The following is a 19,504-nucleotide window of genomic DNA, read 5'->3' as shown; positions in this document are numbered from 1 at the left end:
GAGGAAAGATTTGATTGTTTGTTTGCATTGAATAGGCTCCAAAACTACTGAACCGATTTAAAAAAATTCTTTCACTGTCGGGGAAGCTACACTATCCCCGGGTGTTTTAGGCTATATTTTATACCTGTATTTCTACGGAAACGGGAACAACGCGGGTGGAACCGCTTTGCGTCTGCTAGTGCATACATAGAAATACAATTCGCGGGATCATAACGACTTTGATAGAATAAGTAATTCGAACAGACATGACAGAATTCGCCATGGATTGAATGAATTTGCAGGAGCACGTCCACGCCGCTGCAGTCCCCGGGGGCGCCGGGCGCGGCGGGAGCGCCGGGTGCGCCGCCCTCCAACATGTTCAAGATGCAGAAGGGACGACGTGAGTACAGTTATTACTGTTACTGCATTTGAGTCTCAGAACAATTACCTTAGGACCTGCCTCGCTAGACGTTTCTCCTCTGTCAAAAATATATGATCACGATCTAACGTGTTTATAAAGACTGTTTCAATGAAGAATCAATGCTTCATTATTGTAATTGTTTTCGTCATGTAAAGAGCTCCCTAAAAATGCCGATTTCTGTAGTTGCATTGCATAAAAAACGTCTTTAACAACTACTAGTTTACTAAAATATGAAGTTATTAGTTACGTTTCATTTGTAAGTATTATTATCTTAATTATATCAAATTTGTAAATAAACCAATATCTAAAAAGAATTGGTTCTTGTGACAGACCAACTAAACATCGATCAAGTAATTGAATATTCTTTGTAGATATTCTGTGGATAGTCTAAACGATGTGTTTAGTCTGTGTAAAAATTATACATAATACATGTATTTATTGGTGTTAATATTTTCTGAATTTGGGTGCGATGCATCTCCATATCTAATTGCTCTATGACTTGAGTTGACGTACGGCGTCACTGTACGACCAGTTGAAAGTTGGAATAGCTTCACATTTCATTTCGATCGTAAACCAAGTATTTTTCTATTCCGTTTACTTTGATGGTTATTTCGACGTTAACTATAGTAAATTAAAAAAAACTTTAATTTGTTGCGTTGCGGTAGGACGAAAGAGAGCAATATTATTCACATATGTCGTGTCGGGCATCGTAGGTCTGTACATACATTGTTGTTGTTGTACCTAAATGAATGAACTTTCAGACATAAAGAAGTCGTACGTGGACGTGTTCAACCCGGGCGGGGCCGCGCGCGCACACGCAGCGCCCGCGCCGCCCGCGCCGCCCGCGCCCGCCGCCGCGCCCAGCTACTTCATCCCCGCGCCGCTGCCCGACCAGGTACACCAACCCCCACGTACACCCACTCGCAGGCCCTTACCTACCAGAAGATTATTGTGCCTTAAATAAAGAAACTATCTACATCTTGGAGCGGGCGTTTGAACTAATGTGCACTCCAAGATCAGGCATGTGTGAGTGCCTCGATGTCTACTATCAGTCCGTATATCCGTGACAACATGTGTGATACAATATGGCTTTATTTCCACGCGCGCAGGAGCCGGACAACGTCCTCAATGGACATTGACAGGTAACGATAATACGTATTCTGAACTAAAATTATAATAAACTAGCGGACGCCCGCGACTTCGTCTGCGTGAAACTCGATGTAAACTTTCAACTACCTCTACCCTACCTACCCTACTCTACAAAAAAAAGTATCCTATGTAATTCTCCTGGCTCTAAATTACCTCCCTACCAATTTTCAGCTAAATCGGTTCAGCCGTTCTTGAGTTATAAGTGGAGTAACTAACACGACTTTCTTTTATATATATAGATGTGGTCAAGTTAAAACAAGCTATCAACGTCATTGTCAATGATGTCCTGGATCGTTTAATGTAATCTTGAAAGCTGTTCTTCCAAGTAATTGAATCCCGTGCCTTGTTACGCGACCATGTTAAGCGACTGAGTCTGGTCATTCTCATAGTGCTCATCACAACATCAAACATTATCCTCAGCGAGCCAACACGAATTGGGGAGCCGTAATGGAATCCCCTTTACCTATTTAAAATAGGCCTGGTTCTGTAATGCGTCAATAGATTCAAATAGGCTGATAATGATGAATATGATAGTAATTGTTAGTGTTAATATTGAGCAAGTATTTCAACATTCCAGGGAAGCATCTACGATCCCACGCAGATGGCGCCTCTCGACGACGAGTACCGCGGCGCCAACTGAAGCCACAGAGTTGTTGATACGATGCAGCACGTACATCATGATAGGGCCATTTCCCCGTCGAGCTGGACGTAACTTGACGCACGAAATAGTACGGTGGTCCCACAACTTGAATACATTTATAACAAGAACTCCCTATGCTAATACTATTCTATATATGTACATTTCTTAATAATTGCTTTTAAGCTATTCTTCACACTGCTTATAGAAGAGCAGAAGTAAAGAAGTATCTTTTTAATTTGGTCCATGACGATATCTGGTGTTTTCGCACTCCCACAAGTTGTGGGACCCTGTGGGTTGTCAGCACAACAATGACTTAACGGCTAACGACGTGCCACCAGTTTGGCCGGGGAAATTTACTGCTCTGTCACATTCCTTTAATTTTGCAAAGGGTTTGGGTAATTTGGCACAAATATTGGCATAATGGTATCACAAATAATGTATCTAATAATGTTTCAAATTTTGCTTTTTCAAACGTAATTATTAGAGAGTATCCTATAAAACTGATTTGTATTCTTCAAAGGCACAGGATTCATTTATATACACACTAGCGGACGCCCGCGACTTCGTCCGCGTAAAAATTGATGTAAACTTCTCTACCTCTACCTTACCCTACTCGTAAACCTACCCAACCCTACCCTACCCTACCCTACCCCTACCTTACTCCTACCCTACCGCTAACGCTAACCCTTCCCTCCCCCCCACCTTACCCTACCCTAACCCTGCCCGTAACCTATCCATACCCTATCCTACCCTACCCCTAATCTACCCCTTCCCTACCCCTACCTTATCCCTACCCTAACCCTACCCTACCCGTACCCTACCCCTACCCTACCCCTATCCTACTCCTCCCCTACCCTAGACGTTCCATATCCTTCCCCTACCTCTACCTTGCCCCTACCCTACACTACCCCTACCTTATCCGTACCCTACCCTACCCTACCCTACCCTACCCTACACTTTCCCTAAATTACCCCTACCCTACCTCTATCCTACCCCTTCCCTACCTCTGTCCTATCCCTACCCTCAGCAAAATTGGTCCAGCGTTTTGTGCGTGGTGCAATGACCAAAAGACTATAATTTCCCAAGCGACTTCTATGCTAATACTATAAAGAGGTAAAGTTTGTGAGGTTGTCGGGGGTAATCTCTGGATCTACTGGACTGATTTGGAAAATTCTTTTACCAATAGAAAGCTACATTATTTGCGAGTGTCATAGGCTATGTTTGGTCCTCATATTCATACGGGAACGGGAACCACGTAATTGAAACCGCGGGGCGTCACATAGCGGCATTTCTGCGACTTTCAGAAATTTTGTTTTATCTCCGAAACTATATAACTAATTAACATACTGTAAAAGGCAAATCTTATCTCTATAATATCCTTGTGATTATTAAATAATTTATTTTGATAAGGATTTAAGTTTAGTTGTGTAAATAATGACGTAAACCTTAATTTAAAATTTAAATAATTTATTAAAGTACTAAAAGTACTATATCTGCTAAAATATAAAAGATAGATATATGGTGTCGCGGACTTTTTTGTAGAACTTTTAAAGGTTCAAAAAGCCTCCATACATTTATTTCAGTTATACGCAATGGTTGAGGCAGCGCATGCGAAAAAGTAAGTTTTTCGGTCTGACCTGTAAGAGTAAACCCGCGATATCTCAGTAGTTATATATGATAGAAACATAAAATATAGCCTATAGCACTCCCCGATAATGTAGCATTCTACTGGTGAAAGAATTTTTAAAATCGGTCCAGTAGTTCCGAAGATTACCCCATTTCAAAAAATTGTTACAAACTTACAAACTTACAAACTTACAAACTTACAAACTTTACCTCTTTATAATATTAGTATAGAAGTATAGATTTCAAAAATTGACTATATTCTGTATCTGATGCCTCAATATGCATGTCCCAAGCCCTTTTCAAATGTAACCCAAGAGTGTGTACAGTTGAATTATCACGTGAATTTGATTGGTGGACACCACGAATCACAATTCTTGCGAATGATAATTTGTTTTAACAGTAAAATGAGTGCCTCATTTTTAAAGTGAGACGTGGGGTCGGGGGTCGGCGCGATTTACACCAGGGACCTAGTGAACACTTCAGCTAGCTCGACTTTTTAATTTTAACTATTTAGGGACATAATTCATCTTAGTGAATTTTGCTCACCTTTTATTATTTCTAAGTATTTTTCATTTTCTTTTATTTGTCTATTATATTTGTTGTTGGTTTTAACTTCATCGCATTACCGTGCGCAATAATTTTGACATTCAAATAATATCCTGACGAAATTATACAGAAAATAGAAATCCGCAATAAAATTACGCCGGCCGAAAAGCGGCCGATACTGACCAATTCTAGAATATTGATTTAATGTAATGTTTTAAAAACGAATTATATTTTTTGTCCAGAAATTGGTATTATATTTATTTTGTTGATAGCGTTATAATTATTATTATAATATACATTTATTTGATGATAGTTAAAATAATTTATAGTGTAAAGTGTGTTATGTTTTTAATTTTCAATTCCAAATTGTCCTATTATTTTACAAATTAAAGGTGCAATAGATTGTAATGTTAATGATAGTATACCGGAAGAATAAAGCATAGACAATAAAATTGGTAGTCATGTTTTTAGGCCTTCGTTTTTCACTGTATTATTTTGGCGCGTATTCACACTATTGTCGCGTCGCGAGTCGCACTATTCACACTACTGTCGCGTCGCGAAGTCGCGAGTCGCAGTGAACTCATGAGCTGGCACGCGATGCGACCGCGAGCGAGCTGCGCGCCGCAACAAGCAAATAGTGCTAGGATTGCGAATGACGTCAACGATTTACCGCATACTTTTATGTTAAAACTCTGCCTGCAATATAGAAAAATCATACCAAACAAATTGATGGGATTTATTTAAATAAAATTGAAATGTGTTAATCAATTTGTTTGTCATTATGTTCTGAATGCAAAGTTTTGAGTATTGACTTTAAGCATTATTTACTACTGAAAACCGCTGCCATTCGCTAATTTTATTTTTGGACAAAACAAGCTTATTAATTTTACGAGTAGGTACCGATTTAAAATGTAATACGAAATAAATAATGAATAAGAAATAACAGGTGACATCGTATGCATTCTTTAGGTGAGCGTTACTGATCAAACTTTTCGTCAAATCAATCGTAGTGTTTGTTAAACAATTTGGTCGTCTGCGACTTTGTGTAAAGTGTTTGTCAAATATTGCTTTGTCGAAAAGTTTGACTGAACGGGCTCCCTTCGTCACAAAGTTACGCCAATCTTCCGCGATGGTGTGGCCGGAGCGCAGCTCGACTGACATGATCATAATTTAATTTTCCATGTATAGATAACTAAGGTATAGATAGTGTACAGAGGTGCGGCGTTTTGTATACATATGTAAAGAGGGAGTTATCTAAAGGTTGTATAGATTTGATTAGGATAAAGCTCACCTGCGGCGCAGTCGACTCACTCGCTTGTATAAAGTAGCGCCGGTGAAGCCGGTGTCTGTATATTAGTCGATCCACTACTCGATGTATTCCGAAATGTATTATAATGATTCATCTAATGGGAAATTATTTAAATTAATAAATTGTTTATGTTAATGCTTACGTGCTCGATGTTTTATTTTTTATCCTATTCAAGAGTTTATGTGCCTATTGGTATTAATGGTAGAAGAGTTTGCCCTGCTTATATAATTTTCGGCTTATGTAGCATTAAACAAATATTATACAGAGGTTATTGACGTGTTGCTTGCATTCGTCGTCATTCCATTGTATCCTACTAAAGTTACGCCAAACAGAACGACTTACAATACGATTTTAGCAATTTTTGAATTATGTAAGTAGTGTTTAAGGATGTTCAAAGTAACCTATTGATTATAAGTCAGACCAATTGTATGATCTGAGGCTTATTATATTAAGATCAAGCCCAGGTTACAGAGATTCAATGAAAAATCTTAATACTTTTTTGTTGGACAGCCTGATATTGAGATTTTACTTGAGAGAAAATTCAAATAGGCTACTTTTTTCTTTGGCTGATAAGACTTGCCCCCAGAACCTCATCAACGGTAGCCATATTAGCTAAGGACAAGGCCAATTGGGCAGTTTCAAAAATACCTCATTAACCTATAATTAGGATTGCCGTGAACCGTCCAAAGGTACTTCATTTAAATATAGTAAGTATACGAGTGTATACTCGTATCATCATATCAGCCGATGGACGTCCACTGCAGGACATAGGCCTTTTGTAGGGACTTCCAAACATCACGATACTGAGCCGCCTGCATCCAGCGAATCCCTGCGACTCGCTTGATGTCGTCAGTCCACCTGGTGGGGGGTCGGCCAACACTGCGCTTACTAGTGCGGGGTCGCCATTCCAGCACTTTGGGACCCCAACGTCCATCGGCTCTTCGAACTATGTGCCCCGCCCATTGCCACTTCAGCTTCGCAACTCGTTGAGCTATGTCGGTGACTTTGGTTCTTCTGCGGATCTCCTCATTTCTGATTCGATCACGCAGAGATACTCCTAACATAGCTCGTTCCATCGCCCGCTGTGTGACTCTAAGCCTTCTTATGAGGCCCATAGTTAGCGACCAAGTCTCGGAACCATAGGTCATCACTGGCAACACGCACTGTTCGAAGACTTTTGTCTTCAGGCACTGAGGAATTTCGGACGAAAAGATGTCGCGAAGCTTCCCGAATGCAGCCCAGCCGAGTTGGATTCGACGGTTCACCTCTTTCTCGAAATTGGACCTACCTAACTGGATCATATGTCCTAGGTATATGTATTCGTCTACAATTTCGAGTGCAGCGTTCTCAACTATAACTGGGTGGAGCGATACATGAGCATTACACATTATTTTTGTTTTGCCCATGTTCATTTTCAGGCCCACCTGTTGAGAAACGCTGCTGAGGTCATTGAGCATGGTACTAAGGTCATCCAGAGTCTGTGCCATGATGACTACATCATCCGCGAACCGCAGTTGAGTGATGTACTCGCCATTGATATTGATGCCAAGTCCGCTCCAGTCCAGAAGCTTAAAGACGTCTTCCAGTGCGGCGGTAAATAGCTTCGGAGAGATCACATCTCCCTGACGCACTCCTCGCTGCAACTGGATTGGCCTCGTAGTCTGATCCTGAATACGGACTGACATAGTGGCGTTTTCGTACAAGCACTTCAACGCTTGGATATACCTGTAATCAATTCGGCATCTCTGCAATGACCTTAGCACAGCCCAGGTTTCCACCGAATCGAAGGCTTTCTCATAGTCCACAAACGCTAAGCAAAGTGGCTGGTTATACTCGTGAGTCTTCTGTATAACCTGCCGCAGCGTATGGATGTGGTCTATGGTACTAAAGCCTTTTCGGAAACCGGCTTGTTCGGGAGGCTGGAAGTCGTCAAACCTATTAGCGAGACGATTCGTAATGACTCTCGAGAACAATTTGTAAACATGGCTTAGCAGCGAGATGGGTCTGTAATTCTTCAGCAAGGTGTTGTCACCTTTTTTGAAGAACAGAACCACCACGCTCCTATGCCACGCCTCAGGCGTCGTGCCCTCGTGAATGACGGAATTGAACAATCGCTGAAGGACTTTAAGTATCGGTTTTCCACCCGCTTTCAGGAGTTCTGCTGTGATTCCGTCCTCACCTGGCGCCTTATTGTTCTTCAGGTGTTTGAGAGCCACACTAATCTCGTATAGGCTGACGTCCGGGATATCTTCGGTATAGTGTCGGGTCAACTTGGCTCTGGGGTCTTTAGCCAAATTGGCAACAGGCTGCTGAGTAGTCGTGTATAGCTGTCCATAGAACTTCTCGACCTCACTTAATAACTCGGGCTTGGAAGAAATTAGATTACCGTGTTCGGTCTTCAAACGCGTCAGCTGCCTCTGTCCAATAGACAGATCTCTGGCGAAAACTTTCGAGCCTCGATTATTTTCAATCGTATTTTTAATACGCTCGGTATTGAAATTTCGCAAGTCGCTGGTTTGCGACTTAGAGATCTGTCTACTGATTTGTCGGTATTTTGACGCATCTGCTGAAGACTGTAATCTCATTTCTTGCCTCTCTTCCATGAGTTTAAGTGTTTGGTCCGAGAACTTTTTGGTTCTTTTCGCACGGTGGGTCTTATAGAACTTAGACCCAACGGAATGGACAGTTTCCACGAACCTGTTGTTCAGATCGTCCACAGTTTCGCAATTTGCTAGGCAATCAAAGCGGTTCTGCAGTTCTAGTTGAAAGGACTCGGGGTTTTGAATATGGGCACGAGTAGGTCGGAGCGTAGACTTCACCAGTCGATACCGTTCCAGCTGAATGTTGATATTCAACGTGCCTCTAACCATTCGGTGATCGCTACCGGTTTTCACCCTATGGATCACAGAAATATCGTTGAATATTTGCCGTCTGGTAGACAAGATGAAGTCGATCTCGTTTTTCGTGGAACCATCGGGGCTCATCCAGGTCCATTTCCTGTGTGGTGGCTTCTTGAAGAAGGAGTTCATCATAAAGAGGCCCTCCTTCTCCATGAAGTCAGCCAACATTTGGCCCCTATCGTTCCGTTGCCCATATCCAAATCGTCCCACTTTCAACTCTGAACCGCTACGTTCGCCCAGCTTTGCGTTAAAATCCCCCATCACAACATTGTAATAAGAGTTTGAGGCATGTATGGCTTTAGAAATATCCTCATACAATACCTCTACCTCCTCGTCGGGATGTGTCGAGGTCGGTGCGTAAACCTGTATAACCTTCAACGAATACCGTTTGGTAATTCGGAGGACCAGGAACGCTACCCTGCTCGACACACTCTCGACTTTTACAACATTGTTCACGAGGGACTTGTGAACGATAAATCCGCCACCACCCTGGGACTGTTGGTCGCCCTCCCGGTAGTAGAGCATGTTGCCGGATTCAAGGATTATCGAGCCCTCCCCCTCTCTTCGGACTTCAGACAATCCTATGATATCCCAGTGCAACTTGCTCATAACTTCTTCCAGCTCGATGACCTTTTCGTCGGACCTCAAAGTGCGTGCGTTGTATGTTGCCAGGTCTAGTCGTCGGGGTTGGCAGCGGAATCTCTGCCGGAGATTCTTAACACCCCTTGCCCCGCCGTTACCATAACCGCTGCCAGAGCCAGGAATAGCGGGGCTGCCGGGGACTAGGGGCTGTGTTTTGTTTTTGCCGTCCATACAAAGTTTTGCCCAGTACTGACCACGCTGGGCATGCGGGTTGGTCAGCGCAGTGCTAGATTACTCGCGCCGGTGTCGCTGCTGCCCGACACCGGCCTGAGGCATTTCTTAATCTAGCCTGTGGGAATGGATATACCGCCATTCGTCGTACTCATAACTCGTCATACTCGTATAATATCGTATAATATTCATACTCGTATAATATTCTTATTTTAAAGAAGATAAGGTAATTTATTATTCCTGTTAATTCAGGTACCTACTTATTCTATACTTTATGAGGAAAATATAGAAAGTACCTATACGAAAATAGTTTGATCTTTTGTGAAATTATTTTGTACCTTCAAACAGCGAAGCGAAAGAAATGCGCACTAAAATACAAAACTCGTGTACTATGGTAGCTACCTACACCCAAAATTTTATTCTTACACGTTTCAACATCATATAACTCTTACAAAACAACAGCTTAGTAAACCTACAAGTAGATACAAGTAGGAATAAGGCGCGTAGCTCAACTGCTCACGGTACAACGTCCAGCTGTCGACGCCACACATCACCGACAGCCAGGGGCCGCTACGGCTCCGGCGCACCGTCTCCGGCCGCCAGCAGCTGCAGCACCGCGGCGCCGATGGTGCCGCCCACGAACAGCAGCATCAGCAGCGACATCGCCAGCACCCCGCGGTCCATTGCCACCACTCACGAGCTCGTCTCTACTTTACTTAAAGCGACCTTTCATCATCATTTTCAGCTTCTTTACACTTTTTGGTTTATATTAGGTAGGTATGTCAAACCACAGTCATAACTGACATCGTAAAATTCATAAAGAATATTTTACAGAAATTAGACTTGGCAACATTGGGAATGGGTCTAATATGCAGTCGCATGCAAAAATGTTTCAACTAGGGTATGCACTATACTTACAAATCAACCAAAGTGGATATTTCTTTTTGTAATTCGAGTCCTCAGGATAGGTAGCGCAGTTTTGCATCTATAAAGACCACGTCTCTGGGACTAAATTTTTAAATGTCTGCTGGTCTCCCACGCTGCGTCAGGTATAAAGGTGAGCCATGTGCATTGTGCAGACTATTATAGGATCACAACACATTTTACTCCGCTTTATTTTATTCATAGACTAGCCGACGCCCGCGTGAAAATCGACAAAAAATATCCTATAACATTCTTCGTATTATTCGTCTTAAATCGTGCCACATTTCATTTGGATTCATACATTAGTTTCAGTGTGCTGTGTTATGCCCTTGCCCGGTCAACATGAACCACGGACATACAGACAGAGCGACGAAATATAGAAAAAAAATGCTTTTAGCTTCAATAATAAACTTTATATTCAGTATTTTATTTTATCTATAATATAATATCATAGATAAAATAATATACCTCCCCTCCAGTAAAAAAAAATAATATTGTCTTATTCATGAAATGGACGACACTTATTATTGGTACATAATAAATGAAAACAATTGTTTAATGGACAGTACAATTTAATTGGAGATAACAGATTGGAGCCAGTCTCCAGCGAGCGCCACGTTGACGAAGAGCGCGGGCTCGCACGCCAGGCCGCACTGCTGGTTGTCGCTCATCAGCCCGAGCAGCACGCGCCGCCTGAGCAGCGGCGTGCCCGAGCAGTAGTTGCAGGGCGAGCGGCGCGCGCGCAGCACGCCGGCGCACAGCGGCGCGGCGCCGGCCCCGCGCGGACACTGCGCGCGGGGCAAGCTGTGGACCGCCACCTCGCGCACGGTTCTTGCGAGGGTGTCCTTGTCTATGTTCCTGTGAACGACATCCGTGGTTCAGTTATAACATGTTTCGATGTGTTCCTTGCATGCTCTGCAAAGTGATGGTCTGCTCATAGGCAATGTTCTACTTCCCATCAGGTGGACCAGTTGTTTGGTAATAAAAATAAAACAACTATAATGACATACAGCGGCAGTTCAGCAGATTCTCAACATTTGGGCCTAAAATTAACATGAGGTCTATACTACAGCCTTTCTGAGTACTGTTTACCAACAAACAAATTAAAAATGAGGGTATAAATCACTAGTCATTTCACACCTAATAATGATTAAATTAACTTGTTCTTAAATTAATGAAAATAAAGATTAATAAGCTTAGAACAAATTAGATGTGGTTAATATCTATAAATATCATAAAGCTGAAGAGTTTGTTTGTTTGTTTGATTGATTGAACATGCTAATCTCAGGAACTACAGGTCCAATTTGAAAAATTCTTTCAGTGTTAGATATCCCATTTATCGAGGAAGGCTGTATATTATTCCTGTATTCCTAAGGGAACAGAAACTACGAGGGTGAAACCGCGCGGCGGCAGCTAGTATTTTATAAACAAACCATACATAAGTTATGAAATGACATATATTTTCTACCTTCATTTCTAATTTCTTTGTTGGTAAATAGTACTCATCAAGAAAGGCTATAAGTACAGGGTAGGTACTATAGCTCAATATAGTTTTAGCTAACCAAAAGCCACAGCCATACTGAATATTTCATTTACATTAACCAATAAAATAATTAAATTATTTACCTGAACCTTCCATATCCAAGAATAGTGAGCAGCTCTCCTAAAGAAATCATAAAATAGTCTATAAAAGTAGGTAATGTCACAGCCAAAGTTACATTGTTTATGAGTTTAGTCTCAGACTTTAGCACGGCCAGGTCAAATGTTGCATTGATACCTTGGTATTGTGGATGAATCAGGACATCCACCACAGGGTGTATTTTTTGATCCTGATCTTTAAATCCTTGCATCATCACAAAAGAATCTAAGGAGTCAACTTCCTCTATGGCTTCTATGCAGCTAGCTGCGGTTACAGTCCAAAACTCGTTAACTATTGTTAACGTACAGCCAAAAGTTACCCCTCGCTGAGGTCTTATCTTTACTAGTGCTAGCAGTAAATCTTTACGAGAATCATTTACTTCAATACCATCCGATACAACTTCAAGTAATTTATTAAAATCAAGTTCAATTTCCTCCTTGTAATCCATTGAAACAGAATTCATGAATTTGTTATGAATTTCTTTAACATGAGGTTTAGTGCTCATCATTATATCAGTATGGTTGACATAATAGTGTGTAAGAGCTTTAGTTTTGTAAGATGGTGTCCAGGTACATTTAACTCCTTTATCTAATGTAGGGAGTATATTTATGTGGCTATTATTTACTGCTTCATGGTTGGTGCTTTCAGTTTGAAACGACTGAGTTTGGCCATTCTTCTCACTGGGTACAGTAACATAAGTAGTAACAGATTGAGCAGAGGTAATGTTACTTGGTTCTCTCCTGTCATTAGCGAGTTTGCTTCTTGAACAAACAACTAGATGTAGTATGACAAATGTAAGGAACACAATAAAGACTGTAAGAAATATAGCTTGCAATACACATAAGAAGATCTCAGTTTTAGTGAATGATCTGCACCATCCCTGGAACTCTGTACAGCACACATTACTCATGATATAACATGTGAAACATGTTTGACACTGTTAGTGCTGTCAGGGTGTGGCCAACTAGATATTCACACATCAACATTTAATAAATACAGCATGTTTGACAGTTTCCATAAGCTATTTCAATAATTACCATTATAATATCTTTATTACCTATTATTAATTGACTTGGTCTTCAAAATTTGACTTTGTGTGTTTTAATTGTCTTTCAGAAGTCTGCAACTATTGATTGCCATCATTCTTAGAGGTCACTATAAAAGGTTTCCTAAATGGTCTGTCTCTACAACCAAATCTGAGTTGCCCTGATTCTTTTTTTCCCCCAAAACCACCCCCCAGCCTCCGTGGCTTCCACCCTTCCAGCCTTCTCTCTGCCTCCAGTTCCACAATGACATCTGCTCCTTCGATGTACTCATGATGCATCTCTCTCAAAGCCCGATCAACTCCAGACGAGGATTCATATTCAATGAATGCATATTGCTTGGATTTGCCCGTCACAATGTCTCTCACCAAGCGACAGTTTATTATTTTGCCAAATTTAGAAAATTCTGTGAAAATTGTTTCCTGTAATTATAAACATTCAAAGGTCAAGTTGGTCAATATATGTTATACAGCTAAGACCTCAACCACATTGGCCTGTCTGTTTGCAATAAACTGAATTTTAAATTTTCACAAACAATTGTGAAAGCCAAGGAGAAAAAACATAATGGCTAACGGGAACTCAAACCTGTGTAGTCCTAGGGTTGAGACGCGCTACAAATATGGTGTGCCGCGGATCACCTTCCACTAATTTGTTAGGAACATACTCTGCGTGCACGGCTCGCAGTACGGCGCGGTCGTGAGCCTCCGTATCCGTTCCTACGAGTATTTATAATGTGAATGGATCATTTTGGTTTTAATCAAAATGTAGAGTTTCGACAAGTAATGATGGAGATAAGCTAAGGTTTACTAAAAGGACTTCCTACCGTCTATAGATCCGATTTTTATAGGATCATAGGTAGAGGCGTATTTTTGAAACTCATTGTCTTCTGGGTACATCTTCTTAATATGTTATTCTAGATTTTTATTAATCTAGTATGTTATTTGATAGAACTAAAAATACTAAAATAAACAATAATAAGGACACTGGACAAGCTTTATTTAATCATTTGTCGTCTGTGATATTAAGCCAACCAAACCAAAAAACACAAACGTCAAACACCAAACCACAGAATAAAACCACGGACCACCACAAAGATTACGATTGGAAATAGATAGGCTACTAACCACCAACTTTATTGGAACGCCTGTGATAGCGCCATCTAGTAACTAGCTACGGTATTTTTAGTATAGTATCCAATATGTTATAAAAATAATAATGCATATTGTTTGTAAAGGAGAGAGATTTTTGTAATAGTTGAAGAAACCAATTGAGAAAAACAAAAAAAAAAAGACAAATAGTTTGCCATTGTTACCACCCGGCTCGAACTGAGGATTATTAGATCGTACCTTTATTATGCATCACTAGACCAAATGACTATGAGAAACATCGTTGGAATTAATCTACACTTACTGTCTTTCTTTAATAATCCCTTTGCTTTAGAAATACAAACACATTCTTCCTATTACCCGTCAAAATTAAAAAGATAAATAATTCTTTGTTTTCGGTGTTTTTCCGTACTTATACAGTTTAAATCTTTAAAAACATTATAATACATACACACCTTATGTAATTGAATTTACTATCCTGGAATCCTAAATCTAGGATGTAGATGGCGCTGCTTCATAAAGATTTCACGTTCTTCTTCTAAGTTCCCATGGCATGCTCCACCCTTTGGCTCCACCATTCTACTCTATGTACTCCACCAAACAAATACAAAGCTACACAGTACACACACAGATTATTAGATACTAAGTACACAAAGCATGCAAATTGCCACAGATTTGTAACCATGATGTTTTAACTGGGAGCCAGGGAAAATAATTGAAATAAATCAATCTAAAATTATTTCTCGAACAATATATTTAAAAAAAGTATTACGATTTATAATTTTATAATGTATAGTAAAAAACTTTCACGCATGAAATGGAACGGAATGACATAAAAATAAATGTTGCTATTTTTCTTAAAAAATGGCAGCCCTAATGTCGTAAGCTTTTCTTTTCCTTTTTTCTATGAGAAAAGTTATAAATACAGATTTGTGGACGAATTATAATGCCATTGCAAGAGAATCGGACGACGAAAATAATTTTGAAACGAATTAATTAACTAGTAAATGTTGGAATGACTATGACCTTCGCATTTTTAGTGAGTATTATCTACGTGGTTATTCTTTTTGTAATCGTAGATTCACATGAATAGATCTGTATTCATTAAGCGAGCTGGAATGGCCGCTTTTGTTCATTGTAAGTGACGTTTCCGATAACTCGTAGGTGGCGTAGACTCGTGCAAATGATAAACGGACCGAACGAGAACGAGACCAGCAGCTCCAGCGTGACCAGCGGCCCCAGAGACACCATGAGCGCCGGCACGGCGTCACTGGAGCGCGAGCTGAGTCGCACGCGACGCTTGCTGTGGGGCGAACACGTAAAGGAGGATGTGTTCCGGCGCTGGGCGCAGGGCTTCGCGTTCAGCGCTGACGAGCCCAGCGCGCTCATCCAGCAGGAGGGAGGGCCGTGCGCTGCCATCGCGCCTGTGCAGGGCTTCCTACTCAAGATCTTGCTGTCCGAGACTCCCGGCCACAGCCTGCGAGACTTGACGTCGGAAAAGTGCAATTCCTTGCTAGTTAGGGCCGTGTGTACGATTCTTAGTCAGTGCCTCGCAGCAAAGTACAATGTCGCCGTTTACCGCAAGAACGACTCTGAGGCCGACACAAGTTCCGGCCTCAATGTTAGTGCTGAAGAACAGTCTTGTGATGCCATTGACCACTTTCACAGGAGAATGGAAGTGCATTCCTTTCAGACATTATCAGAAGTGGAAGCGTTCTACACAAGAAACATTAGAATTTTGAAAGACAAGTATGGTGTTCTGTTATTGTTGTATAGTGTCATTCTTAGCAAGGGTGTAGGCACAGTGGAGACGGAGCTATCTGAACTGTCTGATCCTCTAATACATTCAACCTATGGCTACGGCTCTCAGGGGCTCATCAACCTGATGCTGACGGGCCGGGCTGTGGCGCATGTGTGGGATCACGACCAGGTTGTCGGAGGGTTGAGACTGAGAGGAATAGAAAGACAGAATGACATAGGATTTTTAACAATTATGGAGCACATGCAGTACTGTACTGTGGGTTCATTTTATAAAAATCCCAAACACCCTGTTTGGGTTTTAGCATCTGAGACGCACCTGACTGTGCTGTTTTCTTCTGAAAGAAGACTAGCAGCTCCTGAAACTGCAGGTGAATCTGCAGAGCGTATCTTTAGATCTTTTGACCCAGAAGGCAATAACTTTATTCCATCTGCAGCTTTACAAGATGTATTATGTGCAGCAGATCTGGTGAGTGAACCTGAGTATGTGGAATTGATGAGACGAAAACTGGATTCTGAGAATTTAGGAATAATTTTATTGAGTGCTTTTATGGACGAATTTTTTCCTGGTTGTGAAAGGGGAGCCCCTGATACGTTTACTCTGCATCACTATAATGGTCTGTCACGCAGCAATCCAAGTGCATGTGTAGCATACCGAACAGGACGTGCTGCCTTGCTCGAGTGCCCCATGCATGCGGCCAGCACAGACCCCATGCTGACTTGTTTGCAGACCAAGTGGCCCAGTATTGATGTGGTTTGGGACGAAGGTCAGTCTCCCTCTCTTAACTAGCACAAGCTGTGCTTTGCGCTCGGAACTTGTACTGTGACATGGTGAAGAGAGTTTACATAAAATGTATCTTATAGTATGTTGCAGAAGATTCCATTATTTTATTGTATTAATTTATGTATAGAAATTGTATTAAATTGGAGGCCTCCATTGATAATGATGTTATTATCATGGGCAGCTATTTTTCATAAATTTGATTACACTTTTGTTACTCAAGTTGTTGATGATTGTACTTGATGATTTCTGTTAAATTTATGGTATAGTTGCACATGTACAAGACTAATTCTGATGGTTGTTTGTACTATATTTGTCTGTACAGAAACAAAAATGGCTGGCACTCGCTGACTTGAGTGAGCTATAAATTAAAGTATATATTTTAAACTAAAACTAATCTTCCTGACAATTTTTATCGCTTAAAATGGGTAGAAAAATGTAATATATTATTGGTCTTGGTTTTGTGACAAAATATGTTTATTTCATCTTTTTTAATGTTTAGTTTCAATATTTCTTTCAGATCTGTGAAATAGATCATGAAGATAGAGCTTGTGTCTTCTAGGAATCATTATCCAATATTAGTCCTCACCAGTTTTATATAACTGCTGTCATTTTACTGGTTCTTTATTATAATATAACATAAACTGAACTGAACCTGAAAGCAATGCTAAGGTTAATTTACTATAATAACACTACACTTGACTTAGTAGTAGAACATAAAGAGGTTGTCAGCATTGTTGTTTCCCATTGGAACATTGGAACATACGGTGCACAGCTGTTGACACATGCCTGTAGGCAGGACTAGCTTCCAGCACCTCCACTTTCTGTTGCACAAAACCATGTATTTTAGCTGATTCACATTATTTCAGTTGCTCCATATTGAAAACAATGTCTATTACTTATCTAAATTATCATTACTTGTCTAAATTATTCTAATAGACTGCCATTCAGCTGAACATTAGAATGTTGGATTGGGAACATAGATATTTCTAGCATGTGATACGAAATAGACTGAAACAATTTGAATCGGCCTTTACCCCACTAACTACTGAATGCCAGCTGTGTTACATTGTTTGATAATGAATTAATTCATTTTACTAATAAGAGAGAGGTACATAATATTATGTTTCTTTGAATATTTTGTGGAGAGGTAATCATCTATCTGTTATATTTTATAGGAATTTATTTTTATATAACTACTGTGTAGCTCATTTAATACTAATGTGTATGTATAGAAATTATTTAGGTATAAAAATTTCATGTGGCCATTTTATAAAATCCTACCTTTTAGTACTAAATGCATGTATATGTGTGGCCTCAAATCTCCTTTTTCTAGTTGTACATTCTGTATGATTTTTATTAGGGTCACTACATGTACATGTTAAAACCAAGAGCTACTAAGGGTTGTATGAGATTTTGATTTGTTTTTTAATATATAATTTGCTTATAATGCCACTGCAGGAACAATATGTTCTTACAGAAGTTCAAAAGCAGAAAGGTTTGACTCCCAGATAATAATATTACTAAAATTATTAAAAAGCAAATAAATGTGTTAAAATTACTTTGTGCCTTAGTGCTTCGTAATAAAATCGAACTTTGTTGTATTGTAGTATGGTCATAAAATGTGAAGTCCTTTAGACTAAATTCATTCTTTGTCAGATTCATGTAAAATAGCTGAGCACATACATTTCATGTAATAACAAAGGTTATATTGAATAATGATTTTCCGTTAATCTTAAATAATAATAGTGAAACATGCTTTTTTTAATTACAGTCTTGAGTTTTATTTTATGTAATGTTATTTGCATTTCCAAACGAAATCCCTACTCAAAATATCTACTCAAACAACGCCTACCTATTATTTAATTAGGTAATTAATCTTTTCTATACAAATATTTCATCACCCCTATGAATTTATTTTTATCCAAAAATCAATATTTGGCGATTTTTTTTTAGATTAAGTTAAACAGTTTCATAGCAAGTAATATGAAATGAAAGTCTATTTCTTTTAAACATACATGCACAGATTAATAGATACATGCCTTGTAAACATTCTTTTATAGTTATACCCTTTGGCGTCGAGTTCATGACAAATGCTGTAAAGCAGTTTTATTCCTTGGTTTATTGATTTTTTTATCATCATCTGTATATAAGCACAAGAGCATTTTATTTAAATGTATCACACCGAAACTACTAAATTTATTACATATATACCTAAGCAAATATTATGAATACTGTAGGATATTTATTACGGAATACTTCAAATCGCGAGAAAAAATAGAACGGGGTGAAATAGGGGCTTAAATTTTTTTAATAGGTTGGCTATTAATTTGATAATGTCATGCACAGAATACAATATATTAAACAAAGAGAGCGCACGTAACACAACTTCTCGGAGTAATATATTCACTCTAACTATAATATAATGTAATGTAATTATAGCACAACGGTGTCGTAGCCGTTGCAGATACAAAATTCAAAAACGAATACATTCTCGAGTCAGTACGACACAAAGCGTCGCATAAGTAACTATCAATATTATTCAAGAAAATGGAATCTTATGTTTTTAAATATTTTAAAAACTACTTAATTAAATAAGATGGAGTTTTTTTTTAGTGTTAATTAGTGATTATTATATTAATTTACTTAATTGACGTGTTTTTATGGGTTTCACCGGCTTCATCACACTGCTTGTTAAAAATCACTTTCTAAGTTTTTACTCTGTCAATAGTGGTCTCATGATAAAAAATTGGATATAGAAATGCAAAAGGTCACACACAAAGGTCAAAAATTTGGCAGGGTAGTAGTATAAAATTAATAGACGCCCGCTAAGATCGGATTTTGCGAGAGGGGCGGATTATGAAGGTCTA

At 39.7% G+C, this 19,504-nt stretch overlaps 4 protein-coding genes across 4 annotated transcripts in view; 2 read left to right on the top strand and 2 right to left on the bottom strand.

Moving 5' to 3' along the window:
* The window catches only part of LOC112049178 (uncharacterized), a 34,617-nt gene extending 28,806 nt beyond the window's left edge, over nucleotides 1-5,811 (top strand). Inside the window, exons 22-24 of the mRNA XM_024086974.2 lie at nucleotides 282-379; nucleotides 1,162-1,295; nucleotides 2,127-5,811. Of these exons, the coding sequence (XP_023942742.2) occupies nucleotides 282-379; nucleotides 1,162-1,295; nucleotides 2,127-2,189 (295 nt within the window). The 3' untranslated portion in view covers nucleotides 2,190-5,811. The remainder of the gene's footprint in view (nucleotides 1-281; nucleotides 380-1,161; nucleotides 1,296-2,126) is intronic.
* A 5,047-nt stretch (nucleotides 5,812-10,858) lies between these two features.
* Nucleotides 10,859-12,861, bottom strand: LOC112049161 (thrombin-like enzyme acutobin). Its single transcript, XM_024086956.2, has 2 exons — nucleotides 11,934-12,861; nucleotides 10,859-11,165 (listed from the first exon to the last, which is right to left on the bottom strand). The coding sequence occupies exons 1-2, from the start codon at nucleotides 12,854-12,856 to the stop codon at nucleotides 10,880-10,882; spliced, it is 1,209 nt and encodes a 402-aa protein (XP_023942724.2). The 5' UTR covers nucleotides 12,857-12,861; the 3' UTR covers nucleotides 10,859-10,879.
* A 211-nt stretch (nucleotides 12,862-13,072) lies between these two features.
* Nucleotides 13,073-14,040, bottom strand: LOC112049162 (U11/U12 small nuclear ribonucleoprotein 35 kDa protein-like). Its single transcript, XM_024086957.2, has 3 exons — nucleotides 13,813-14,040; nucleotides 13,575-13,705; nucleotides 13,073-13,411 (listed from the first exon to the last, which is right to left on the bottom strand). The coding sequence occupies exons 1-3, from the start codon at nucleotides 13,883-13,885 to the stop codon at nucleotides 13,073-13,075; spliced, it is 543 nt and encodes a 180-aa protein (XP_023942725.2). The 5' UTR covers nucleotides 13,886-14,040.
* A 907-nt stretch (nucleotides 14,041-14,947) lies between these two features.
* LOC112049160 (ubiquitin carboxyl-terminal hydrolase MINDY-3 homolog) lies at nucleotides 14,948-18,407 on the top strand. Its single transcript, XM_024086954.2, has 2 exons — nucleotides 14,948-15,134; nucleotides 15,260-18,407. Exon 2 carries the CDS (start codon nucleotides 15,279-15,281, stop codon nucleotides 16,641-16,643), a length of 1,365 nt encoding a protein of 454 aa, XP_023942722.1. The 5' UTR covers nucleotides 14,948-15,134; nucleotides 15,260-15,278; the 3' UTR covers nucleotides 16,644-18,407.
* Nucleotides 18,408-19,504: the final 1,097 nt, after the last annotated feature.

The sequence above is a fragment of the Bicyclus anynana genome, chromosome 4 (assembly GCF_947172395.1).
Source record: "Bicyclus anynana chromosome 4, ilBicAnyn1.1, whole genome shotgun sequence".
NCBI lineage: Eukaryota > Metazoa > Arthropoda > Insecta > Lepidoptera > Nymphalidae > Bicyclus > Bicyclus anynana.
This window is presented reverse-complemented; position numbering and strand designations above follow the sequence as displayed.